This window comes from Syngnathus floridae, chromosome 9, assembly GCF_059516105.1.
Source record: "Syngnathus floridae isolate MCC-2025c chromosome 9, RoL_Sflo_1.0, whole genome shotgun sequence".
Lineage (NCBI taxonomy): Eukaryota > Metazoa > Chordata > Actinopteri > Syngnathiformes > Syngnathidae > Syngnathus > Syngnathus floridae.
The window spans coordinates 5,589,561-5,616,959 of NC_142421.1; the positions used below are offsets into that span (position 1 = coordinate 5,589,561).

The 27,399-nt window shown below is 51.5% G+C and overlaps 1 protein-coding gene across 1 annotated transcript; it reads right to left on the bottom strand.

The window, feature by feature from the left end:
• Positions 1 to 532: 532 nt before the first annotated feature.
• On the bottom strand, positions 533 to 25,554 carry LOC148393114 (uncharacterized). Its single transcript, XM_088385370.1, has 8 exons — positions 25,359 to 25,554; positions 24,183 to 24,293; positions 23,794 to 23,852; positions 21,584 to 23,708; positions 20,051 to 20,656; positions 18,056 to 19,306; positions 13,193 to 14,014; positions 533 to 5,278 (listed from the first exon to the last, which is right to left on the bottom strand). Exons 3-8 carry the CDS (start codon positions 23,834 to 23,836, stop codon positions 1,978 to 1,980), a joined length of 8,148 nt encoding a protein of 2,715 aa, XP_088241496.1. The 5' UTR covers positions 23,837 to 23,852; positions 24,183 to 24,293; positions 25,359 to 25,554; the 3' UTR covers positions 533 to 1,977.
• Between the last annotated feature and the right edge of the window lie 1,845 nt (positions 25,555 to 27,399).

A 27,399-nucleotide genomic window follows, 5' to 3' on the forward strand; every position in this document is an offset into this window, starting at 1 on the left:
CAAGTCAAGGTGACATTATTGTTATGGGCTGGTTGCCAGTTGAAAATGATTTTAATGCATTGGTTTCAATAATCGTTAATACTGGCCGTATAGTATATTCTTTATTTATTTTCGTATCTATTTTGAGGTGACATCTAAGCAATAATATGATGGGGTGCTTTCCGAGTTGAGCGAAGGAGTGGTTGAAGTTGATTAAGTCCAATTAACTTTATTCTTGTACTTTCTGGAAAGGAATGGCATGTCCTTAACAACAACAACAACAACAACACGAGTATGTTCTAAAAATAGTTAATCGGTAATCGGACATTGTGACTGCCTAAGAAGAATGTTAAGGATTGTTTTTCTTTTTCTCTTTCCTTCTTCCTTTTCTTTTTTTTTTTTTTCAAATTAAGTTACTCGGTTCTTAACATGCAATCTACATATTCTGTTTGAAAAAAATGGATACAAAAATTAGTGACAATTTAAAAGGACATTTTAGTGCTGCAATTTTAAAGCCGTGATACTGCAATATGTTTGCCTAGGATCACCATACCTCCAGACACGATCGGAATGGAGCCAAGGTGACCAAATGCAGCTTGGACCAGGGTTTTATAAGGGAAAAGGAAGTTGGAAGGGAGGATGAAGGGAACAGACAGAACAACTCGCAGACAGGAACCGAACCGAAACTAACAGAAACAGGAGATGCGACTAAAACAGACATGTGAGACATGAAAAATCTGACAAAAAAGTGAGTGACGTGCAGACAGGACTTAAATACGTGACAGGAAACAAGAGGCAGGTGACTGTGGTTAGTACATAAATTGTGAGTAGACACAGGAGGGGAGGGGCGAGTACACAGAGATGCAGACAGAAACCATGGCAACAGACACACGGAAATGAATGAAGATGGGTCGTGACGTTAATATTATATCAAAGCAGGGACTCCAATCAAACTAATAAAAATAAATGTTTTCACACTTTTAGTTGTAAATGGTTCATTTTCATCTTTGCTTATATACAGTTGAAATGAAAACAATTCAATTTATTATTTCTGAATTACTAGTTGGGGCTGTCACACTTTTCAGAGTTGCGGCAAACATACTGTAGAAAACAAACACCCAATTTTTTTTTTTAGGTCCATAAATAGGTTTAATAATCATTAACTCAGTCATACACATAAAACCAACTAATCCACTTTTCATTTGTTTAAATACTTAAAAGAATTGTTAAATTTGAAACTGGCAATGGAGTACAAAGTACACAATAATTTAAGTTGTTAGCACATCCGCCTCACAGTTAAGAGGGTGCGGGTTCGATTCCACCTCCGGCCCTCCCTGTGTGGAGTTTGCATGTTCTCCCCGAGCCCGTTTGGGTTTTCTCCGGGCACTCCGGTTTCCTCCTACATCCCAGAAACATGCTTTTAAGGCCAATTGAGCACTCCAAAATTGTCCCTTGTGTGAGTGCGAGTAACTGTTTGTCTCTGTGTGCCCTGCGATTGGCTGGCAACCAGTCCAGGGTGTCCCCCGCCTACTGCCCGATGACTGCTGGGATAGGCTCCAGCATGCCCGTGACCCCCGTGGGGACAGGCGTTTCAAATAATGAATGGATGGTATTCAGGAGCTGTTTTGAAAGGAGAGCGACTTCTTATATGAAGACAACTGGTGTCTCCAAAAACAGAATGTACGGAGCAATTTTCAAGTAAAGTGCAGTATTTACAAACACACATAATCCTTTAAGAAGCTTCACGGTCGTATATAAGTGGAAGAGTCAAACTTATTTAGTTAAATTTTTATCTTACACACAATTGCAAAACACGGCGGAAGTTGAAGCGCAAGTCGTGCGCTTCACTGTTTTGTTTGCACTGACTTTCATAACAACAGATAAGTACATTTATATATAAGCAGCGTTACTGAATAAATGATAAACCGCATATATGAGACATACATTTGATCACAAACATAAATAGATGGCTTTCTAAACGAGATTTTAAAACACGCTTCACAAAAGCAATGTGAACACAACAGCGGCGATCATGGTGGTGAATGAGAGCGTCTGTACGTTGGCGCCGTTTATAAACGTAGCCTTGGCCAACGACGCGTCTGCCGTTCGCACTGCGATATTTGCAGACGAGGCCGTCGCTGACGCCAGAGCCCGCATGGTGGCCGTCTGGGTGTTGAGGCGACGGCCTGGCGTGGTTACTATCACAGCCAACACTGCCGCTTGTCTGGTTAAGTCAGTGCACACCTGCCCTGTGGACCCCACAGATAGGATGGCCAGCGGATCCAGAATAATCTCCGTGCATGGCTCCGAAGCACCAGTCACCGTGTCTTGCAACCTCCTTGTAAACATCCTCCACTCATTGTTGATTTCTCTGGCCACTTGGTGGGCTTCTATAATTGTTTCCGTCGTTGCTTGACCAGAGGCAACAGATTGTGCCGCTCTTGTTGCCCTGGACGCTATTTCAGCCGCCTCCATTGCCAGGCGAGCCAACTGCACTTCAAGGCCTGAGCCATTTTGTGATACGGCCAGGGCCGCATCGGCTGCGTTATTGGCTGCGAGAGATGCCGCAAGTCCGGCGTTCACTGTCGAGTTCAGGGAAACTTCACTGTTACTCAGTGAGGTGGCAGAGCTCGCCGCTTCCTGTGCGGCGGTTAATGCGTCTCTGGCTGCTGATTCTGCTCCTGTTCCGGCCGCCGCCGCCGAGCTCGTTGCGGTTATAGCTGCAGCCGAAGCTACGAAGCCGACCACTAACGAGTCTTGTGCCAGGCTCAGTGTTGTTCTGTTCATGACGTTTTGCATCAGGTCTATCCCTGTTCGGGTTATTGTGCTCGCAGATCTTCCTAAGCTTCTTGCGTCCTCGAAATTCTCGGTGGCTCCTGCTACGATGCCTGTAGCTTCTGCCAGCAAGGCGACTTGCTCTGCATCACCAACTGCTTCAAACAGTTCAGGTGTCAGCATGGATGACAACTGACTTCCGAAAAGTTCTGCGGCCCTTCTGGATGTCATCACGAATTCTGCCGAGGTGCTGGAAAATGTATCTGGCCTTCCCGTCGCCACTTGTCTGGCCACCGTCGCCGCGTCGAGTGACACCCTTGCCGCCTCGAGCGAGAACCTTTCCGATTCCACTTCAAGCCTTCCAGCTGCTTCTGCTGCGTTGGCCACTGCTTCTGCCGCATCTGCTGCTCTTGCTGCGGCATCTCTTGCCTCCAGTGGTTCTGCCTCTCCATTTGCGACTAATAAAGCCACACGATTTGCTGCCTCTGCACTTTCAAAGGCGCCGTCGATGAGATCGTTTAGATCTGTTCCAGTATTTGCCCCAACAACTGTCGCCGCCGAAGCTGCGAGGGACGCTGCTGCTGCTGCCAGGGAGGCTTCTCTTGACGCTTGGACAGCTTCTGACGGTGTTTCCGCAGACTGTGCAGCCGCAACTGCGTCCTGTGCTGCATTTTGTATTTTTAGGACAGCTAGTTCACTAGCTAACTCAGCTTGTATATTTCCGTCATTTGGTGCCGTAGATTGTTCGGCTGTGTCAAGTGCACTTCGAGCTTCTGCTGCTGTTTGTTCCACCAACAAAGTTGAGCTTTCAGCTTCCTCTATAGCTTGTCTTACGCTGGCCTCTACATCTGCTGGCAGCTCAGCTGAATTGAGTATAGCTTGTAGTTCTTGTGCTAACATCTCAGCCTCTTGGTTTGCCATTCTTGCATCATCTATTAGAGATGCCACATTTTCTGCAGTGAGTCCAGAAGACATATCACTCGCTCCGACGGCAGTTGTCATTGCAGATATTCTTGCTAAAGTTGCTGCTTTTTTTGCTAATTCGGCGAGTTGAAGTGCAACTGGTACCAAGTCCTCGTTCGCCCGAAGCGTTGCTTCTTCCGCTCTGGTTGCAGCAATTTCAGATAAGTCTGCTGCATTATCTGCTGCTGTTGCTGCTGCAGCTGCATTTATTGTGCCAAGAGAAAATGAAGATGCAGCAGTGGCTGCCTGTTCCGCAGCAAATGACGCTGCTTGTGCAGCTTCTTCTGTTGGTACGAAGCCCCCTGATACTACAGCTGCCACTGCTGCGGCTAAGCTCCCCAGTGATGCTGCTGCTGATGCAGCAATAGTAGATGATGCCACGGCTGTCTCCGCTGATCTTTGGATTGCAACTTCGGGAAAACGTGGGCTGTCAGTAATTACGGTGCTATCGCTGGACAGGGTGCTATCGCTGGACAGGGTGCTATCGCTAGAAAGGGTGCTATCGCTCGAGAGGGTGCTATCGCTAGAGAGTGTGCTATCACTGGAAAGGGTGCTATCGCTAGAGAGGGTGCTATCGCTGGACAGGGTGCTATCGCTAGAGAGGGTGGTATCGCTAGAGAGTGTGCTGTCACTGGAAAGGGTGCTATCACTAGAGAGGGTACTATCGCTAGAGAGGGTGCTGTCACTGCTTAACGTGCTGTCGCTGGAAAGAGTGCTGTCACTGCTTAGCGTGCTATCACTTGAGAGGGTGCTGTCACTGCTTAGAGTGCTACCGCTGGACAGGGTGCTATCGCTGGACAGGGTGCTATCACTGGACAGGGTGCTATCGCTAGAGATGGTGCTATCGCTAGCGAGGGTGCTGTCACTGGAAAGGGTGCTATCGCTAGAGAGGGTGCTATCGCTAGAGAGGGTGCTGTCACTGCTTAACGTGCTGTCGCTGGAAAGAGTGCTGTCACTGCTGAGCGTGCTATCGCTTGAGAGGGTGCTGTCACTGCTTAGAGTGCTACCGCTGGACAGGGCGCTATCGCTGGACAGGGTGCTATCGCTAGAAAGGGTGCTATCGCTAGAGAGGGTGCTATCGCTAGAGAGTGTGCTGTCACTAGAAAGGGTGCTATCGCTAGAGAGGGTGCTATCGCTGGACAGGGTGCTATCACTAGAGAGGGTGGTATCGCTAGAGAGTGTGCTGTCACTGGAAAGGGTGCTATCACTCGAGAGGGTGCTATCGCTAGAGAGGGTGCTGTCACTGCTGAACGTGCTGTCGCTGGAAAGAGTGCTGTCACTGCTTAGCGTGCTATCACTTGAGAGGGTGCTGTCACTGCTTAGAGTGCTACCGCTGGACAGGGTGCTATCGCTGGACAGGGTGCTATCACTGGACAGGGTGCTATCGCTAGAGACGGTGCTATCGCTAGAGAGGGTGCTGTCACTGGAAAGGGTGCTATCGCTAGAGAGGGTGCTATCGCTAGAGAGGGTGCTGTCACTGCTGAGCGTGCTATCGCTTGAGAAGGTGCTGTCACTGCTTAGAGTGCTACCGCTGGACAGGGTGCTATCGCTGGACAGGGTGCTATCGCTAGAAAGGGTGCTATCGCTAGAGAGGGTGCTATCGCTAGAGAGTGTGCTGTCACTGGAAAGGGTGCTATCGCTAGAGAGGGTGCTATCGCTGGACAGGGTGCTATCGCTAGAGAGGGTGGTATCGCTAGAGAGTGTGCTGTCACTGGAAAGGGTGCTATCACTCGAGAGGGTGCTATCGCTAGAGAGGGTGCTGTCACTGCTGAACGTGCTGTCGCTGGAAAGAGTGCTGTCACTGCTTAGCGTGCTATCACTTGAGAGGGTGCTGTCACTGCTTAGAGTGCTACCGCTGGACAGGGTGCTATCGCTGGACAGGGTGCTATCACTGGACAGGGTGCTATCGCTAGAGACGGTGCTATCGCTAGAGAGGGTGCTGTCACTGGAAAGGGTGCTATCGCTAGAGAGGGTGCTATCGCTAGAGAGGGTGCTGTCACTGCTGAGCGTGCTATCGCTTGAGAAGGTGCTGTCACTGCTTAGAGTGCTACCGCTGGACAGGGTGCTATCGCTGGACAGGGTGCTATCGCTAGAAAGGGTGCTATCGCTAGAGAGGGTGCTATCGCTAGAGAGTGTGCTGTCACTGGAAAGGGTGCTATCGCTAGAGAGGGTGCTATCGCTGGACAGGGTGCTATCGCTAGAGAGGGTGGTATCGCTAGAGAGTGTGCTGTCACTGGAAAGGGTGCTATCACTCGAGAGGGTGCTATCGCTAGAGAGGGTGCTGTCACTGCTGAACGTGCTGTCGCTGGAAAGAGTGCTGTCACTGCTTAGCGTGCTATCACTTGAGAGGGTGCTGTCACTGCTTAGAGTGCTACCGCTGGACAGGGTGCTATCGCTGGACAGGGTGCTATCACTGGACAGGGTGCTATCGCTAGAGACGGTGCTATCGCTAGAGAGGGTGCTGTCACTGGAAAGGGTGGTATCGCTAGAGAGGGTGCTATCGCTGGACAGGGTGCTATCGCTAGAGAGGGTGGTATCGCTAGAGAGTGTGCTGTCACTGGAAAGGGTGCTATCACTAGAGAGGGTGCTATCGCTAGAGAGGGTACTGTCACTGCTTAACGTGCTGTCGCTGGAAAGAGTGCTGTCACTGCTTAGCGTGCTATCACTTGAGAGGGTGCTGTCACTGCTTAGAGTGCTACCGCTGGACAGGGTGCTATCGCTGGACAGGGTGCTATCACTGGACAGGGTGCTATCGCTAGAGACGGTGCTATCGCTAGGGAGTGTGCTGTCACTGGAAAGGGTGCTATCGCTAGAGAGGGTGCTATCGCTGGACAGGGTGCTATCGCTAGAGAGGGTGGTATCGCTAGAGAGTGTGCTGTCACTGGAAAGGGTGCTATCACTCGAGAGGGTGCTATCGCTAGAGAGGGTGCTGTCACTGCTGAACGTGCTGTCGCTGGAAAGAGTGCTGTCACTGCTTAGCGTGCTATCACTTGAGAGGGTGCTGTCACTGCTTAGAGTGCTACTGCTGGACAGGGTGCTATCGCTGGACAGGGTGCTATCACTGGACAGGGTGCTATCGCTAGAGACGGTGCTATCGCTAGAGAGTGTGCTGTCACTGGAAAGGGTGCTATCGCTAGAGAGGGTGCTATCGCTGGACAGGGTGCTATCGCTAGAGAGGGTGGTATCGCTAGAGAGTGTGCTGTCACTGGAAAGGGTGCTATCACTCGAGAGGGTGCTATCGCTAGAGAGGGTGCTGTCACTGCTGAACGTGCTGTCGCTGGAAAGAGTGCTGTCACTGCTTAGCGTGCTATCACTTGAGAGGGTGCTGTCACTGCTTAGAGTGCTACCGCTGGACAGGGCGCTATCGCTGGACAGGGTGCTATCGCTAGAAAGCGTGCTATCGCTAGAGAGGGTGCTCTCGCTAGAGAGTGTGCTGTCACTGGAAAGGGTGCTATCGCTAGAGAGGGTGCGATCGCTGGACAGGGTGCTATCGCTAGAGAGGGTGGTATCGCTAGAGAATGTGCTGTCACTGGAAAGGGTGCTAACACTAGAGAGGGTGCTATCGCTAGAGAGGGTGCTGTCACTGCTTAACGTGCTGTCGCTGGAAAGAGTGCTGTCACTGCTTAGCGTGCTATCACTTGAGAGGGTGCTGTCACTGCTTAGAGTGCTACCGCCAGACAGGGTGCTATCGCTGGACAGGGTGCTATCACTGGACAGGGTGCTATCGCTAGAGACGGTGCTATCGCTAGAGAGGGTGCTGTCACTGGAAAGGGTGGTATCGCTAGAGAGGGTGCTATCGCTGGACAGGGTGCTATCGCTAGAGAGGGTGCTATCGCTGGAGAGTGTGCTGTCACTGGAAAGGGTGCTATCGCTAGAGAGGGTGCTATCGCTGGACAGGGTGCTATCGCTAGAGAGGGTGGTATCGCTAGAGAGTGTGCTGTCACTGGAAAGGGTGCTATCGCTAGAGAGGGTGCTGTCACTGCTTAACGTGCTGTCGCTGGAAAGAGTGCTGTCACTGCTGAGCGTGCTATCGCTTGAGAGGGTGCTGTCACTGCTTAGAGTGCTACCGCTGGACAGGGTGCTAACGCTGGACAGGGTGCTATCACTGGACAGGGTGCTATCGCTAGAGACGGTGCTATCGCTAGAGAGGGTGCTGTCACTGGAAAGGGTGCTATCGCTAGAGAGGGTGCTGTCGCTAGAGAGGGTGCTGTCACTGCTTAACGTGCTGTCGCTGGAAAGAGTGCTGTCACTGCTTAGCGTGCTATCACTTGAGAGGGTGCTGTCACTGCTTAGAGTGCTACCGCTGGACAGGGTGCTATCGCTGGACAGGGTGCTATCACTGGAGAGGGTGCTATCGCTAGAGACGGTGCTATCGCTAGAGAGGGTGCTGTCACTGGAAAGGGTGCTATCGCTAGAGAGGGTGCTGTCGCTAGAGAGGGTGCTGTCACTGCTTAACGTGCTGTCACTGGAAAGAGTGCTGTCACTACTTAGCGTGCTATCGCTTGAGAGGGTGCTGTCACTGCTTAGAGTGCTACCGCTGGACAGGGTGCTATCGCTGGACAGGGTGCTATCGCTAGAAAGGGTGCTATCGCTAGAGAGGGTGCTATCGCTGGAGAGTGTGCTGTCACTGGAAAGGGTGCTATCGCTAGAGAGGGTGCTATCGCTGGACAGGGTGCTATCGCTAGAGAGGGTGGTATCGCTAGAGAGTGTGCTGTCACTGGAAAGGGTGCTATCGCTAGAAAGGGTGCTATCGCTAGAGAGGGTGCTGTCACTGCTTAACGTGCTGTCGCTGGAAAGAGTGCTGTCACTGCTGAGCGTGCTATCGCTTGAGAGGGTGCTGTCACTGCTTAGAGTGCTACCGCTGGACAGGGTGCTATCGCTGGACAGGGTGCTATCACTGGACAGGGTGCTATCGCTAGAGATGGTGCTATCGCTAGCGAGGGTGCTGTCACTGGAAAGGGTGCTATCGCTAGAGAGGGTGCTATCGCTAGAGAGGGTGCTGTCACTGCTTAACGTGCTGTCGCTGGAAAGAGTGCTGTCACTGCTGAGCGTGCTATCGCTTGAGAGGGTGCTGTCACTGCTTAGAGTGCTACCGCTGGACAGGGCGCTATCGCTGGACAGGGTGCTATCGCTAGAAAGGGTGCTATCGCTAGAGAGGGTGCTATCGCTAGAGAGTGTGCTGTCACTAGAAAGGGTGCTATCGCTAGAGAGGGTGCTATCGCTGGACAGGGTGCTATCACTAGAGAGGGTGGTATCGCTAGAGAGTGTGCTGTCACTGGAAAGGGTGCTATCACTCGAGAGGGTGCTATCGCTAGAGAGGGTGCTGTCACTGCTGAACGTGCTGTCGCTGGAAAGAGTGCTGTCACTGCTTAGCGTGCTATCACTTGAGAGGGTGCTGTCACTGCTTAGAGTGCTACCGCTGGACAGGGTGCTATCGCTGGACAGGGTGCTATCACTGGACAGGGTGCTATCGCTAGAGACGGTGCTATCGCTAGAGAGGGTGCTGTCACTGGAAAGGGTGCTATCGCTAGAGAGGGTGCTATCGCTAGAGAGGGTGCTGTCACTGCTGAGCGTGCTATCGCTTGAGAGGGTGCTGTCACTGCTTAGAGTGCTACCGCTGGACAGGGTGCTATCGCTGGACAGGGTGCTATCGCTAGAAAGGGTGCTATCGCTAGAGAGGGTGCTATCGCTAGAGAGTGTGCTGTCACTGGAAAGGGTGCTATCGCTAGAGAGGGTGCTATCGCTGGACAGGGTGCTATCGCTAGAGAGGGTGGTATCGCTAGAGAGTGTGCTGTCACTGGAAAGGGTGCTATCACTCGAGAGGGTGCTATCGCTAGAGAGGGTGCTGTCACTGCTGAACGTGCTGTCGCTGGAAAGAGTGCTGTCACTGCTTAGCGTGCTATCACTTGAGAGGGTGCTGTCACTGCTTAGAGTGCTACCGCTGGACAGGGTGCTATCGCTGGACAGGGTGCTATCACTGGACAGGGTGCTATCGCTAGAGACGGTGCTATCGCTAGAGAGGGTGCTGTCACTGGAAAGGGTGCTATCGCTAGAGAGGGTGCTATCGCTAGAGAGGGTGCTGTCACTGCTGAGCGTGCTATCGCTTGAGAAGGTGCTGTCACTGCTTAGAGTGCTACCGCTGGACAGGGTGCTATCGCTGGACAGGGTGCTATCGCTAGAAAGGGTGCTATCGCTAGAGAGGGTGCTATCGCTAGAGAGTGTGCTGTCACTGGAAAGGGTGCTATCGCTAGAGAGGGTGCTATCGCTGGACAGGGTGCTATCGCTAGAGAGGGTGGTATCGCTAGAGAGTGTGCTGTCACTGGAAAGGGTGCTATCACTCGAGAGGGTGCTATCGCTAGAGAGGGTGCTGTCACTGCTGAACGTGCTGTCGCTGGAAAGAGTGCTGTCACTGCTTAGCGTGCTATCACTTGAGAGGGTGCTGTCACTGCTTAGAGTGCTACCGCTGGACAGGGTGCTATCGCTGGACAGGGTGCTATCACTGGACAGGGTGCTATCGCTAGAGACGGTGCTATCGCTAGAGAGGGTGCTGTCACTGGAAAGGGTGCTATCGCTAGAGAGGGTGCTATCGCTAGAGAGGGTGCTGTCACTGCTGAGCGTGCTATCGCTTGAGAAGGTGCTGTCACTGCTTAGAGTGCTACCGCTGGACAGGGTGCTCTCGCTGGACAGGGTGCTATCGCTAGAAAGGGTGCTATCGCTAGAGAGGGTGCTATCGCTAGAGAGTGTGCTGTCACTGGAAAGGGTGCTATCGCTAGAGAGGGTGCTATCGCTGGACAGGGTGCTATCGCTAGAGAGGGTGGTATCGCTAGAGAGTGTGCTGTCACTGGAAAGGGTGCTATCACTCGAGAGGGTGCTATCGCTAGAGAGGGTGCTGTCACTGCTGAACGTGCTGTCGCTGGAAAGAGTGCTGTCACTGCTTAGCGTGCTATCACTTGAGAGGGTGCTGTCACTGCTTAGAGTGCTACCGCTGGACAGGGTGCTATCGCTGGACAGGGTGCTATCACTGGACAGGGTGCTATCGCTAGAGACGGTGCTATCGCTAGAGAGGGTGCTGTCACTGGAAAGGGTGGTATCGCTAGAGAGGGTGCTATCGCTGGACAGGGTGCTATCGCTAGAGAGGGTGGTATCGCTAGAGAGTGTGCTGTCACTGGAAAGGGTGCTATCACTAGAGAGGGTGCTATCGCTAGAGAGGGTACTGTCACTGCTTAACGTGCTGTCGCTGGAAAGAGTGCTGTCACTGCTTAGCGTGCTATCACTTGAGAGGGTGCTGTCACTGCTTAGAGTGCTACCGCTGGACAGGGTGCTATCGCTGGACAGGGTGCTATCACTGGACAGGGTGCTATCGCTAGAGACGGTGCTATCGCTAGGGAGTGTGCTGTCACTGGAAAGGGTGCTATCGCTAGAGAGGGTGCTATCGCTGGACAGGGTGCTATCGCTAGAGAGGGTGGTATCGCTAGAGAGTGTGCTGTCACTGGAAAGGGTGCTATCACTCGAGAGGGTGCTATCGCTAGAGAGGGTGCTGTCACTGCTGAACGTGCTGTCGCTGGAAAGAGTGCTGTCACTGCTTAGCGTGCTATCACTTGAGAGGGTGCTGTCACTGCTTAGAGTGCTACTGCTGGACAGGGTGCTATCGCTGGACAGGGTGCTATCACTGGACAGGGTGCTATCGCTAGAGACGGTGCTATCGCTAGAGAGTGTGCTGTCACTGGAAAGGGTGCTATCGCTAGAGAGGGTGCTATCGCTGGACAGGGTGCTATCGCTAGAGAGGGTGGTATCGCTAGAGAGTGTGCTGTCACTGGAAAGGGTGCTATCACTCGAGAGGGTGCTATCGCTAGAGAGGGTGCTGTCACTGCTGAACGTGCTGTCGCTGGAAAGAGTGCTGTCACTGCTTAGCGTGCTATCACTTGAGAGGGTGCTGTCACTGCTTAGAGTGCTACCGCTGGACAGGGCGCTATCGCTGGACAGGGTGCTATCGCTAGAAAGCGTGCTATCGCTAGAGAGGGTGCTCTCGCTAGAGAGTGTGCTGTCACTGGAAAGGGTGCTATCGCTAGAGAGGGTGCTATCGCTGGACAGGGTGCTATCGCTAGAGAGGGTGGTATCGCTAGAGAATGTGCTGTCACTGGAAAGGGTGCTAACACTAGAGAGGGTGCTATCGCTAGAGAGGGTGCTGTCACTGCTTAACGTGCTGTCGCTGGAAAGAGTGCTGTCACTGCTTAGCGTGCTATCACTTGAGAGGGTGCTGTCACTGCTTAGAGTGCTACCGCCAGACAGGGTGCTATCGCTGGACAGGGTGCTATCACTGGACAGGGTGCTATCGCTAGAGACGGTGCTATCGCTAGAGAGGGTGCTGTCACTGGAAAGGGTGGTATCGCTAGAGAGGGTGCTATCGCTGGACAGGGTGCTATCGCTAGAGAGGGTGCTATCGCTGGAGAGTGTGCTGTCACTGGAAAGGGTGCTATCGCTAGAGAGGGTGCTATCGCTGGACAGGGTGCTATCGCTAGAGAGGGTGGTATCGCTAGAGAGTGTGCTGTCACTGGAAAGGGTGCTATCGCTAGAGAGGGTGCTGTCACTGCTTAACGTGCTGTCGCTGGAAAGAGTGCTGTCACTGCTGAGCGTGCTATCGCTTGAGAGGGTGCTGTCACTGCTTAGAGTGCTACCGCTGGACAGGGTGCTAACGCTGGACAGGGTGCTATCACTGGACAGGGTGCTATCGCTAGAGACGGTGCTATCGCTAGAGAGGGTGCTGTCACTGGAAAGGGTGCTATCGCTAGAGAGGGTGCTGTCGCTAGAGAGGGTGCTGTCACTGCTTAACGTGCTGTCGCTGGAAAGAGTGCTGTCACTGCTTAGCGTGCTATCACTTGAGAGGGTGCTGTCACTGCTTAGAGTGCTACCGCTGGACAGGGTGCTATCGCTGGACAGGGTGCTATCACTGGAGAGGGTGCTATCGCTAGAGACGGTGCTATCGCTAGAGAGGGTGCTGTCACTGGAAAGGGTGCTATCGCTAGAGAGGGTGCTGTCGCTAGAGAGGGTGCTGTCACTGCTTAACGTGCTGTCACTGGAAAGAGTGCTGTCACTACTTAGCGTGCTATCGCTTGAGAGGGTGCTGTCACTGCTTAGAGTGCTACCGCTGGACAGGGTGCTATCGCTGGACAGGGTGCTATCGCTAGAAAGGGTGCTATCGCTAGAGAGGGTGCTATCGCTGGAGAGTGTGCTGTCACTGGAAAGGGTGCTATCGCTAGAGAGGGTGCTATCGCTGGACAGGGTGCTATCGCTAGAGAGGGTGGTATCGCTAGAGAGTGTGCTGTCACTGGAAAGGGTGCTATCGCTAGAAAGGGTGCTATCGCTAGAGAGGGTGCTGTCACTGCTTAACGTGCTGTCGCTGGAAAGAGTGCTGTCACTGCTGAGCGTGCTATCGCTTGAGAGGGTGCTGTCACTGCTTAGAGTGCTACCGCTGGACAGGGTGCTATCGCTGGACAGGGTGCTATCACTGGACAGGGTGCTATCGCTAGAAACGGTGCTATCGCTAGAGAGGGTGCTGTCACTGGAAAGGGTGCTATCGCTAGGGAGGGTGCTATCGCTAGAGAGGGTGCTGTCACTGCTGAACGTGCTGTCGCTGGAAAGAGTGCTGTCACTGCTGAGCGTGCTATCGCTTGAGAGGGTGCTGTCACTGCTTGGAGTGCTACCGCTGGACAGGGTGCTATCGCTGGACAGGGTGCTATCGCTAGAAAGGGTGCTATCGCTAGAGAGGGTGCTATCGCTAGAGAGTGTGCTGTCACTGGAAAGGGTGCTATCGCTAGAGAGGGTGCTATCGCTGGACAGGGTGCTATCGCTAGAGAGGGTGGTATCGCTAGAGAGTGTGCTGTCACTGGAAAGGGTGCTATCGCTAGAGAGGGTGCTATCGCTAGAGAGGGTGCTGTCACTGCTGAACGTGCTGTCGCTGGAAAGAGTGCTGTCACTGCTGAGCGTGCTATCGCTTGAGAGGGTGCTGTCACTGCTTGGAGTGCTACCGCTGGACAGGGTGCTATCGCTGGACAGGGTGCTATCGCTGGACAGGGTGCTATCGCTAGAGAGGGTGCTATCGCTAGAGAGTGTGCTGTCACTGGAAAGGGTGCTATCGCTAGAGAGGGTGCTATCGCTGGACAGGGTGCTATCGCTAGAGAGGGTGGTATCGCTAGAGAGTGTGCTGTCACTGGAAAGGGTGCTATCGCTAGAGAGGGTGCTATCGCTAGAGAGGGTGCTGTCACTGCTTAACGTGCTGTCGCTGGAAAGAGTGCTGTCACTGCTGAGCGTGCTATCGCTTGAGAGGGTGCTGTCACTGCTTAGAGTGCTACCGCTGGACAGGGTGCTATCGCTGGACAGGGTGCTATCACTGGATAGGGTGCTATCGCTAGAGACAGTGCTATCGCTAGAGAGGGTGCTGTCACTGGACAGGGTGCTATCGCTAGAAAGGGTGCTATCGCTAGAGAGGGTGCTATCGCTAGAGAGTGTGCTGTCACTGGAAAGGGTGCTATCGCTAGAGAGGGTGCTATCGCTGGACAAGGTGCTATCGCTAGAGAGGGTGGTATCGCTAGAGAGGGTGCTGTCACTGGAAAGGGTGCTATCGCTAGAGAGGGTGCTATCGCTGGACAGGGTGCTATCGCTAGAGAGGGTGGTATCGCTAGAGAATGTGCTGTCACTGGAAAGGGTGCTAACACTAGAGAGGGTGCTATCGCTAGAGAGGGTGCTGTCACTGCTTAACGTGCTGTCGCTGGAAAGAGTGCTGTCACTGCTTAGCGTGCTATCGCTTGAGAGGGTGCTGTCACTGCTTAGAGTGCTACCGCTGGACAGGGTGCTATCGCTGGACAGGGTGCTATCACTGGACAGGGTGCTATCGCTAGAGACGGTGCTATCGCTAGAGAGGGTGCTGTCACTGGAAAGGGTGCTATCGCTAGGGAGGGTGCTATCGCTGGACAGGGTGCTATCGCTAGAGAGGGTGGTATCGCTAGAGAGTGTGCTGTCACTGGAAAGGGTGCTATCACTAGAGAGGGTACTATCGCTAGAGAGGGTGCTGTCACTGCTTAACGTGCTGTCGCTGGGAAGAGTGCTGTCACTGCTTAGCGTGCTATCGCTTGAGAGGGTGCTGTCACTGCTTAGAGTGCTACCGCTGGACAGGGTGCTATCGCTGGACAGGGTGCTATCGCTAGAGAGGGTGGTATCGCTAGAGAGTGTGCTGTCACTGGAAAGGGTGCTATCACTCGAGAGGGTACTATCGCTAGAGAGGGTGCTGTCACTGCTTAACGTGCTGTCGCTGGAAAGAGTGCTGTCACTGCTTAGCGTGCTATCGCTTGAGAGGGTGCTGTCACTGCTTAGAGTGCTACCGCTGGACAGGGTGCTATCGCTGGACAGGGTGCTATCACTGGACAGGGTGCTATCGCTAGAGACGGTGCTATCGCTAGAGAGGGTGCTGTCACTGGAAAGGGTGCTATCGCTAGGGAGGGTGCTATCGCTAGAGAGGGTGCTGTCACTGCTGAACGTGCTGTCGCTGGAAAGAGTGCTGTCACTGCTGAGCGTGCTATCGCTTGAGAGGGTGCTGTCACTGCTTAGAGTGCTACCGCTGGACAGGGTGCTATCGCTAAACAGGGTGCTATCGCTAGAAAGGGTGCTATCGCTAGAGAGGGTGCTATCGCTGGAGAGTGTGCTGTCACTGGAAAGGGTGCTATCGCTAGAGAGGGTGCTATCGCTGGACAGGGTGCTATCGCTAGAGAGGGTGGTATCGCTAGAGAGTGTGCTGTCACTGGAAAGGGTGCTATCGCTAGAGAGGGTGCTATCGCTAGAGAGGGTGCTGTCACTGCTGAACGTGCTGTCGCTGGAAAGAGTGCTGTCACTGCTTAGAGTGCTATCACTTGAGAGGGTGCTGTCACTGCTTAGAGTGCTACCGCTGGACAGGGTGCTATCGCTGGACAGGGTGCTATCACTGGACAGGGTGCTATCGCTAGAGAGGGTGTTATCGCTAGAGAGTGTGCTGTCACTAGAAAGGGTGCTATCGCTAGAGAGGGTGCTATCGCTAGAGAGGGTGCTGTCACTGCTTAACGTGCTGTCGCTGGAAAGAGTGCTGTCACTGCTGAGCGTGCTATCGCTTGAGAAGGTGCTGTCACTGCTTAGAGTGCTACCGCTGGACAGGGTGCTATCACTGGACAGGGTGCTATCGCTAGAAAGGGTGCTATCGCTAGAGAGGGTGCTATCGCTAGAGAGTGTGCTGTCACTGGAAAGGGTGCTATCGCTAGGGAGGGTGCTATCGCTGGACAGGGTGCTATCGCTAGAGAGGGTGGTATCGCTAGAGAGTGTGCTGTCACTGGAAAGGGTGCTATCACTAGAGAGGGTACTATCGCTAGAGAGGGTGCTGTCACTGCTTAACGTGCTGTCGCTGGGAAGAGTGCTGTCACTGCTTAGCGTGCTATCGCTTGAGAGGGTGCTGTCACTGCTTAGAGTGCTACCGCTGGACAGGGTGCTATCGCTGGACAGGGTGCTATCGCTAGAGAGGGTGGTATCGCTAGAGAGTGTGCTGTCACTGGAAAGGGTGCTATCACTAGAGAGGGTGCTGTCACTGCTGAACGTGCTATCGCTAGAAAGAGTGCTGTCACTGCTTAGCGTGCTATCACTTGAGAGGGTGCTGTCACTGCTTAGAGTGCTACCGCTGGACAGGGTGCTATCGCTGGACAGGGTGCTATCACTGGACAGGGTGCTATCACTAGAGACGGTGCTATCGCTAGAGAGGGTACTGTCACTGGAAAGGGTGCTATCGCTAGAGAGGGTGCTATCGCTGGACAGGGTGCTATCGCTAGAGAGGGTGGTATCGCTAGAGAGTGTGCTGTCACTGGAAAGGGTGCTATCACTAGAGAGGGTGCTATCGCTAGAGAGGGTACTGTCACTGCTTAACGTGCTGTCGCTGGAAAGAGTGCTGTCACTGCTGAGCGTGCTATCGCTTGAGAGGGTGCTGTCACTGCTTAGAGTGCTACCGCTGGACAGGGTGCTATCGCTGGACAGGGTGCTATCACTGGACAGGGTGCTATCACTAGAGACGGTGCTATCGCTAGAGAGGGTACTGTCACTGGAAAGGGTGCTATCGCTAGAGAGGGTGCTATCGCTGGACAGGGTGCTATCGCTAGAGAGGGTGGTATCGCTAGAGAGTGTGCTGTCACTGGAAAGGGTGCTATCACTAGAGAGGGTGCTATCGCTAGAGAGGGTACTGTCACTGCTTAACGTGCTGTCGCTGGAAAGAGTGCTGTCACTGCTGAGCGTGCTATCGCTTGAGAGGGTGCTGTCACTGCTTAGAGTGCTACCGCTGGACAGGGTGCTATCGCTGGACAGGGTGCTATCACTGGACAGGGTGCTATCGCTAGAGACGGTGCTATCGCTAGAGAGGGTGCTGTCACTGGAAAGGGTGCTATCGCTAGAGAGGGTGGTATCGCTAGAGAGTGTGCTGTCACTGGAAAGGGTGCTATCACTAGAGAGGGTACTATCGCTAGAGAGGGTGCTGTCACTGCTTAACGTGCTGTCGCTGGAAAGAGTGCTGTCACTGCTTAGCGTGCTATCGCTTGAGAGGGTGCTGTCACTGCTTAGAGTGCTACCGCTGGACAGGGTGCTATCGCTGGACAGGGTGCTATCGCTAGAAAGGGTGCTATCGCTAGAGACGGTGCTATCGCTGGAGAGTGTGCTGTCACTGGAAAGGGTGCTATCGCTAGAGAGGGTGCTATCGCTGGACAGGGTGCTATCGCTAGAGAGGGTGGTATCGCTAGAGAGTGTGCTGTCACTGGAAAGGGTGCTATCACTAGAGAGGGTGCTATCGCTAGAGAGGGTGCTGTCACTGCTTAACGTGCTGTCGCTGGAAAGAGTGCTGTCACTGCTTAGTGTGCTATCACTTGAGAGGGTGCTGTCACTGCTTAGAGTGCTACCGCTGGACAGGGTGCTATCGCTGGACAGGGTGCTATCACTGGACAGGGTGCTATCGCTAGAGACGGTGCTATCACTGGACAGGGTGCTATCGCTAGAGACGGTGCTATCGCTAGAGAGGGTGCTGTCACTGCTTAACGTGCTGTCGCTGGAAAGAGTGCTGTCACTGCTTAGCGTGCTATCACTTGAGAGGGTGCTGTCACTGCTTAGAGTGCTACCGCTGGACAGGGTGCTATCGCTGGACAGGGTGCTATCACTGGAGAGGGTGCTATCACTGGACAGGGTGCTATCGCTAGAGACGGTGCTATCGCTAGAGAGGGTGCTGTCACTGGAAAGGGTGCTATCGCTAGGGAGGGTGCTATCGCTAGAGAGGGTGCTGTCACTGCTGAACGTGCTGTCGCTGGAAAGAGTGCTGTCACTGCTTAGCGTGCTATCGCTTGAGAGGGTACTGTCACTGCTTAGAGTGCTACCGCTGGACAGGGTGCTATCGCTGGACAGGGTGCTATCGCTAGAAAGGGTGCTATCGCTAGAGAGGGTGCTATCGCTTGAGAGTGTGCTGTCACTGGAAAGGGTGCTATCACTAGAGAGGGTACTATCGCTAGAGAGTGTGCTGTCACTGCTTAACGTGCTGTCGCTGGAAAGAGTGCTGTCACTGCTTAGCGTGCTATCGCTTGAGAGGGTGCTGTCACTGCTTAGAGTGCTACCGCTGGACAGGGTGCTATCGCTGGACAGGGTGCTATCACTGGACAGGGTGCTATCGCTAGAGACGGTGCTATCGCTAGAGAGGGTACTGTCACTGGAAAGGGTGCTATCGCTAGAGAGGGTGCTATCGCTGGACAGGGTGCTATCGCTAGAGAGGGTGGTATCGCTAGAGAGTGTGCTGTCACTGGAAAGGGTGCTATCACTAGAGAGGGTGCTATCGCTAGAGAGGGTACTGTCACTGCTTAACGTGCTGTCGCTGGAAAGAGTGCTGTCACTGCTGAGCGTGCTATCGCTTGAGAGGGTGCTGTCACTGCTTAGAGTGCTACCGCTGGACAGGGTGCTATCGCTGGACAGGGTGCTATCACTGGACAGGGTGCTATCACTAGAGACGGTGCTATCGCTAGAGAGGGTACTGTCACTGGAAAGGGTGCTATCGCTAGAGAGGGTGCTATCGCTGGACAGGGTGCTATCGCTAGAGAGGGTGGTATCGCTAGAGAGTGTGCTGTCACTGGAAAGGGTGCTATCACTAGAGAGGGTGCTATCGCTAGAGAGGGTACTGTCACTGCTTAACGTGCTGTCGCTGGAAAGAGTGCTGTCACTGCTGAGCGTGCTATCGCTTGAGAGGGTGCTGTCACTGCTTAGAGTGCTACCGCTGGACAGGGTGCTATCGCTGGACAGGGTGCTATCACTGGACAGGGTGCTATCGCTAGAGACGGTGCTATCGCTAGAGAGGGTGCTGTCACTGGAAAGGGTGCTATCGCTAGAGAGGGTGGTATCGCTAGAGAGTGTGCTGTCACTGGAAAGGGTGCTATCACTAGAGAGGGTACTATCGCTAGAGAGGGTGCTGTCACTGCTGAACGTGCTGTCGCTGGAAAGAGTGCTGTCACTGCTTAGCGTGCTATCACTTGAGAGGGTGCTGTCACTGCTTAGAGTGCTACCGCTGGACAGGGTGCTATCGATGGACAGGGTGCTATCACTGGACAGGGTGCTATCGCTAGAGACAGTGCTATCGCTAGAGAGGGTGCTCTCACTGCTTAACGTGCTGTCGCTGGAAAGAGTGCTGTCACTGCTTAGCGTGCTATCGCTTGAGAGGGTGCTGTCACTGCTTAGAGTGCTACCGCTGGACAGGGTGCTATCGCTGGACAGGGTGCTATCACTGGACAGGGTGCTATCGCTAGAGACGGTGCTATCGCTAGAGAGGGTACTGTCACTGGAAAGGGTGCTATCGCTAGAGAGGGTACTATCGCTAGAGAGTGTGCTGTCACTGCTTAACGTGCTGTCGCTGGAAAGAGTGCTGTCACTGCTTAGCGTGCTATCGCTTGAGAGGGTGCTGTCACTGCTTAGAGTGCTACCGCTGGACAGGGTGCTATCGCTGGACAGGGTGCTATCACTGGACAGGGTGCTATCGCTAGAGACGGTGCTATCGCTAGAGAGGGTACTGTCACTGGAAAGGGTGCTATCGCTAGAGAGGGTGCTATCGCTGGACAGGGTGCTATCGCTAGAGAGGGTGGTATCGCTAGAGAGTGTGCTGTCACTGGAAAGGGTGCTATCACTAGAGAGGGTGCTATCGCTAGAGAGGGTACTGTCACTGCTTAACGTGCTGTCGCTGGAAAGAGTGCTGTCACTGCTGAGCGTGCTATCGCTTGAGAGGGTGCTGTCACTGCTTAGAGTGCTACCGCTGGACAGGGTGCTATCGCTGGACAGGGTGCTATCACTGGACAGGGTGCTATCACTAGAGACGGTGCTATCGCTAGAGAGGGTACTGTCACTGGAAAGGGTGCTATCGCTAGAGAGGGTGCTATCGCTGGACAGGGTGCTATCGCTAGAGAGGGTGGTATCGCTAGAGAGTGTGCTGTCACTGGAAAGGGTGCTATCACTAGAGAGGGTGCTATCGCTAGAGAGGGTACTGTCACTGCTTAACGTGCTGTCGCTGGAAAGAGTGCTGTCACTGCTGAGCGTGCTATCGCTTGAGAGGGTGCTGTCACTGCTTGGAGTGCTACCGCTGGACAGGGTGCTATCGCTGGACAGGGTGCTATCGCTGGACAGGGTGCTATCGCTAGAGAGGGTGCTATCGCTAGAGAGTGTGCTGTCACTGGAAAGGGTGCTATCGCTAGAGAGGGTGCTATCGCTGGACAGGGTGCTATCGCTAGAGAGGGTGGTATCGCTAGAGAGTGTGCTGTCACTGGAAAGGGTGCTATCACTAGAGAGTGTACTATCGCTAGAGAGGGTGCTGTCACTGCTTAACGTGCTGTCGCCGGAAAGAGTGCTGTCACTGCTTAGCGTGCTATCGCTTGAGAGGGTGCTGTCACTGCTTAGAGTGCTACCGCTGGACAGGGTGCTATCGCTGGACAGGGTGCTATCACTGGAGAGGGTGCTATCGCTAGAGACGGTGGTATCGCTAGAGAGGGTGCTGTCACTGGAAAGGGTGCTATCGCTAGAGAGGGTGCTATCGCTAGAGAGGGTGGTATCGCTAGAGAGTGTGCTGTCACTGGAAAGGGTGCTATCGCTAGAAAGGGTGCTATCGCTGGAGAGGGTGCTGTCACTGCTTTGCGTGCTCATGCTAGACAGGGTGCTTACGCTAGGGAGGGTGCTATCGCTAGAGAGGGTGCTGTCACTGGAAAGGGTGCTATCGCTAGAGAGGGTGGTATCGCTAGAGAGTGTGCTGTCACTGGAAAGGGTGCTATCACTAGAGAGGGTGCTATCGCTAGAGAGGGTGGTATCGCTAGAGAGTGTGCTGTCACTGGAAAGGGTGCTATCGCTAGAGAGGGTGCTATCGCTGGACAAGGTGCTATCGCTGGAGAGGGTGGTATCGCTAGAGAGTGTGCTGTCACTGGAAAGGGTGCTATCACTAGAGAGGGTGCTATCGCTAGAGAGGGTGCTGTCACTGCTGAACGTGCTGTCGCTGGAAAGAGTGCTGTCACTGCTGAGCGTGCTATCGCTTGAGAGGGTGCTGTCACTGCTTGGAGTGCTACCGCTGGACAGGGTGCTATCGCTGGACAGGGTGCTATCGCTGGACAGGGTGCTATCCCTAGAGAGGGTGCTATCGCTAGAGAGTGTGCTGTCACTGGAAAGGGTGCTATCGCTAGAGAGGGTGCTATCGCTGGACAGGGTGCTATCGCTAGAGAGGGTGGTATCGCTAGAGAGTGTGCTGTCACTGGAAAGGGTGCTATCACTAGAGAGTGTACTATCGCTAGAGAGGGTGCTGTCACTGCTTAACGTGCTGTCGCCGGAAAGAGTGCTGTCACTGCTTAGCGTGCTATCGCTTGAGAGGGTGCTGTCACTGCTTAGAGTGCTACCGCTGGACAGGGTGCTATCGCTGGACAGGGTGCTATCACTGGAGAGGGTGCTATCGCTAGAGACGGTGGTATCGCTAGAGAGGGTGCTGTCACTGGAAAGGGTGCTATCGCTAGAGAGGGTGCTATCGCTAGAGAGGGTGGTATCGCTAGAGAGTGTGCTGTCACTGGAAAGGGTGCTATCGCTAGAAAGGGTGCTATCGCTGGAGAGGGTGCTGTCACTGCTTTGCGTGCTCATGCTAGACAGGGTGCTTACGCTAGGGAGGGTGCTATCGCTAGAGAGGGTACTATCGCTCGAGAGGGTGCTTTCACTGCTTAGCGTGCTATCACTGGACAGGGTGCTATCGCTAGAGAGGGTGGTTTCACTGATTGGCGGGCCTTCACTGGACAAGGTGCTATCGCTAGAGAGGGTGGTGTCACTGCTTAGCGTGCTGTCGCTGGACAGGGTGCTATCGCTAGACAGGGTGCTATCGCTAGAGAGGGTGCTGTCACTGCTTAGCGTGCTATCAGTAGAGAGGGTGCTGTCACTGCTTAGCGTACTATCGCTAGAAAGGGTGGTGTCACTGCTTAGCGTGCTATCACTGGACAGGGTGCTATCACTCGAGAGGGTGGTGTCACTGCTTAGCGTGCTGTCGCTGGACAGGGTGCTATCGCTAGAGAGGGTGCTATCGCTAGAGAGGGTGCTATCGCTGGACAAAGTGCTATCACTAGAGAGGGTGCTATCGCTAGAGAGGGTGGTTTCACTGATTGGCGGGCCTTCACTGGACAAGGTGCTATCGCTAGAGAGGGTGGTGTCACTGCTTAGCGTGCTGTCGCTGGACAGGGTGCTATCGCTAGACAGGGTGCTATCGCTAGAGAGGGTGCTGTCACTGCTTAGCGTGCTATCAGTAGAGGGGGTGCTGTCACTGCTTAGCGTACTATCGCTAGAAAGGGTGGTGTCACTGCTTAGCGTGCTATCACTGGACAGGGTGCTATCACTCGAGAGGGTGGTGTCACTGCTTAGCGTGCTGTCGCTGGACAGGGTGCTATCGCTAGAGAGGGTGCTATCGCTAGAGAGGGTGCTATCGCTGGACAAGGTGCTATCACTAGAGAGGGTGCTATCGCTAGAGAGGGTGCTATCGCTGGAGAGGGTGCTCTGACTGCTTAGCGTGGTATCACTGGACAGGGTGCTATCGCTAGAGAGTGTGGTGTCACTGCTTAGCGTGCTGTCGCTGGACAGGGTGCTATCGCTAGAGAGGGTGCTCTCACTGCTTAGCGTGCTATCGCTAGAGAGGGTGCTGTCACTGCTTAGCGTGCTGTCGCTGGAAAGAGTGCTGTCATCGTTTTGCGTGCTTTCGCTGGACAGCGTACTATCGGTGGAGAGAGTGCTGCCACTGTTCAGCGTGCTGTCGCTTGAGAGGGTGCTTTCACTGCTTAGCGTGATATCACTTGTTGTTTCACTTGAAGTTGTCTGCGTTGCTGGTGTTGTGAAGTTTTTCGGCGGGCAAGGGTGAAGTTCATAAAAGACAGAGTCATTGTCTTCTTTTTCATGGGTATGCTTGCAAGGTTTTTTTCCTTTATGGCCTGAGTGATGGGCATGCCGGCAAGGGTTTCCTTTATGGCCTGAGTGATGGGCATGCCGGCAAGGGTTTCCTTTATGGCCTGAGTGATGGGCATGCCGGCAAGGGGGTTGTTTTTTATCGGGGTAGTCACTGGTATGCCGGCAAGGAGGTTTTTTATGAATGGAGCCATGGTTATGTCGGCAAGGCTTTTGTTTTTTATGATTGGAGTCAGGGGTATGTCGACAAGACGGTCTTTTTTCATGAGTAGAGTCACTGGTATTCCGGCAAGGGATATTTTCTTCATATGCGTTCAGTTTGTCATTTGTGACGTCATGGGAATTCCTTCTATTTGTGGTGTCATATTTGCGTGAGCTTTCTGAGGGAACATTAAGACTATGTTGGCTGGCCTCCGGTAAAAAAACTGTATCATCCTTGTGGTCGTCTTCTGGTCCTAAATTCTCCTCTATCATCCTTGGCCATTTTCTCCTTGTTGGTAGACTGTTGATTCCTGTGTTAATGTGTTGACAACAATGTTTCATGATGACTTTTTTCTTATTGTTTGTTACATGTTAGTTGGGAGATTGAATACTTACTGACAAGGAGAAGGAGAACGGTGAATATTCTGAAAGTGATCATCGTGGCATATGATGTCCTGGAAACAGTCAATAAATATGTGTCACATTAATAACTATTCATCATCCATTTAATTTCTAGCAATTTTTCGGGGTTGGGTCATGGAGGCAGCTGCTTAAACAGGGAAGCCCAGACTTTCCTCGTTCCCCATCATCAATCGATGAAAATTAGGTGTCCATGCTAAAAGCTTAAATAAAAGGTTCAAAATCATGTTGCTCACTGAAAGCATGGTTTAACTACTGCATCAAATGTTTAAGTTAAACCGAACCCTGAATGTAGCTTAGCGTGGCACCTAATGTGAGGAAGATGACGCCTTCCAAAGTCATCATGATCAGTTTCCATTACTTACTGAAATGAGATGGTTTCTTTTATACGGTGGCCCTCTTAGACTGCTTGGTGGCGGATGCGATGAAGACAGAAGCTTTCACTAAACCTAAGCTCCACGTCCACGTCACTACGACTGGACAGGAAAAGATGATTTGAATATGCAGCGGTAGATAGAAGTTGAAGCTCAAAGACACAAATGATTCAAGCAGCTGGGCAATGAAGACAAGAGGCTGAGAAAAACTGGTTAGCCCAAACATGTACACTTCGACGATCGAACCTTCAACCTTTGCGTTGAGGGACTACCACTGAGTCATGCCAACCTACACTTTTTATTTTTTTGAACTTATCTGATAGCAAAGTTATCAGATCCATATGGACACAGCTCAGAGTCATGAATTCTGCACCATTTTTTTTTTCTTTTTCAACGTGATGGGTTATCACGCACGTGCTGTGTACATCGTTCATCACCGTGATTAATTATTGCCTTTTCATAAGGTTGTGACAATTTTCCAGCTGACTGAGCCCTGTTTCATTGTCTTTGTGATCGTAATCTGAAACAAAACTCAACCTTTGTCTTTAGGAATTTTTATAATGTCACCCAATGACACAGAAGAGTGATTCATTTTCAGAGCAGATGAAAAACGTGATCATTCAAATGAACATTCGCATGCTATCCAAAAAATATATACACGTGACAAAACCAAGTGTCCTACAACTAATTGAAGCTAAGGTGACGAGGATTTTACATAAATGATTGACTGAAACGTAACCACCTATAGAGCTCTGCCACTCGGTGTGATTTGCATAACTTGTTTCTGAATATTGCTGCACTACTGGTACACACACCTTACACATTAACCTTTTAAACACAATATCTTTGAATAGTTTTGCACATCTATGCAGTGCCATTACTTAATGTGCTTAATCTGTACCCTCCACACCCTAACCAAATTTCTCACAAAGGTTATCTGACACTCACACTGTCTGTCATCCGCCCTGAGACGCAACATGAGGCCAAAATGAATGTTCAGTTGCTTGATGACACAGATCAACATTTGCTAATGATGTGTGAGCGGCAATTAGAAATGTAGTCATAAAAAAAAAATTGAAATTACAAGACAACATTACAAGAAGTTAATATCCCCCTAAAAAATGGTATTTTGATATCTGTTGGTGTGCATAATTAGGTAACACCTACCGGTGGAAAGGAGCTGGAAAAGGTTCCTTCTGGGATGTAGTGAGTCCAAGAGAATTTTGTCAGCCCAAACGTCTGGCAGTCCTTAAAAGTACCAATGATCCTTTCGGCAGTCCCAAGTATCCGTTGTCAATTGACTTTGTCCTTCTTTGTTGCAACGCCAAACCAGACTGAAATGGATGGACAAAAATTTAATGATTGCGATAGAGAACAAAGATGTTTTTTTTTCGACTTCCAAATGAGGTAATGGGGAATTTGTAGAAAAACTAAACAGGAGTTAACAACCCTAAAATATATTTAAAAAAAAAAATAATTAAGAATACACTGTATGAGTAGTCAACAGTAAAAACCTGGGATTTCGCTTAACATTACATTTCTGGAATAATAGTTCAACATAATAAATCATCGCCTGTCTGCTTGTGGGCAGATTCAGACTTTTTAATTGGCAATCTAATTTGAACCGGTTGTACCCGCATTGGTTACATGATGTTATTTCTCTTATGTCCTTGAGATATGTTAAGTCTAGAAAAAAACTTTCCCATAATCCGGAGCCCCTTTCAAATGTTTAGGTTTTACCTTTCAATGACACATCTTAATACAAGTCATGTATGATAGTTACAACTCATTTCTAATATTTTCAAATCATCGAAGTTCAAATCATTTTATATTAGTTCTCGTATTTTTCTTTTTCTATAATTTCTTTTTTTGTTTGCGAGCCTTTGGCGCTAAGTACATTTTTCACAGTTCATATCACCGGTGTCAAACTCAAGGCCCGGGGGCCAAATACGACCCGCCACATCATTTTATGTGGCCTGCGAAGACAAATTGTGGATCAAATTCGTGTCATAACTAGAATTGCAAATCGTCATCACTTTAATATATATATATATTTAAATATTTGACCAGTTTTTACTTGTCTGATTTGAAAACGAGTTATTTGTAAGTTTGTTTTGTACCTTTTTCCTGCATATAATTTGAGGTGCTCATACATTTATTTGGGTTGACAGTCATAATGGCCCTCCGAAAGAAAAAAATTAGTTTGACACCCCTGGTTTATATGTTTGAAAGTTGCATGTTCATAAAAAGTGCTAAATAAAGTTGAAAAAAAAATGGACTCGTCCTATATTACTCTTTAGTCAGTCTGCAGCAAAAATTAAGGAGTTTACCCGGCTGTTCTTCAAAGTTCTACGGACGGTCCTAGATGCTATTGGCAACTCAGGAACCGGAGCGTGATGTTTGCAAGTGAAGTAGGAGAAAGAACTTACCGTGCCGAATGAAGGTAAGTAAATTGCAGAATGCAACTCCTGCCTTGGTTTCAGTCCTGTATTTTGGTATCACCTCCCACCTGTGTTGTGACAGTTAATAAGTATAATGATTGAACGTTCCTCCCTTAGAAAGGTGTAGTCATTAGGGTGTGCCATTTAATTAATTGTTCTTTCATCCCTCCCAGCTTTACCACGGTTGATTGTTCAAAATTGACGCAATGAATCAACAAAACACGTCATTAAATGGCATTGTCCATGTCATGTGAACTTGAAGGGCTATTCAGAAAAATGTGGAATGGTTCTCAATGGTCATTCCGATAGTGAAAGAGTTGAACTAGCAGCCAGTTTTCCCAAGCACTTGCATACGGGAGCGCTATCTTACAAAACATTTAAGGTGTGTTCTAACCACTTTGTGTGCCTAATGACAGTAAGGCGCAGTTGCATCTTTTCAGGGTCACTAACAACAATTGTGTAAGCCTAAAATGCAATATTGCGATTTGGAACAAGAGTGGTAAATAAGCAATGAGGGGTTTCATTGATTTTTGGACTTCAATTCATCTGTCTGATCACACCACCAACAAATGCATCCGGTATAACAACCAAATAAAATATCTTGGGGGATTTGCCAGGACTCTGTTTAGGAACATAGAGATTAACATGGAACTTTACAGCACTGCAGTGGCTAACTTTAAGAGGGTCATCAAACTGGATTATAAAAGAAACACTAATAACTCCAGATAGGTGTGGATGGGAATTCAGAAATGAATTGAATTGCTTCA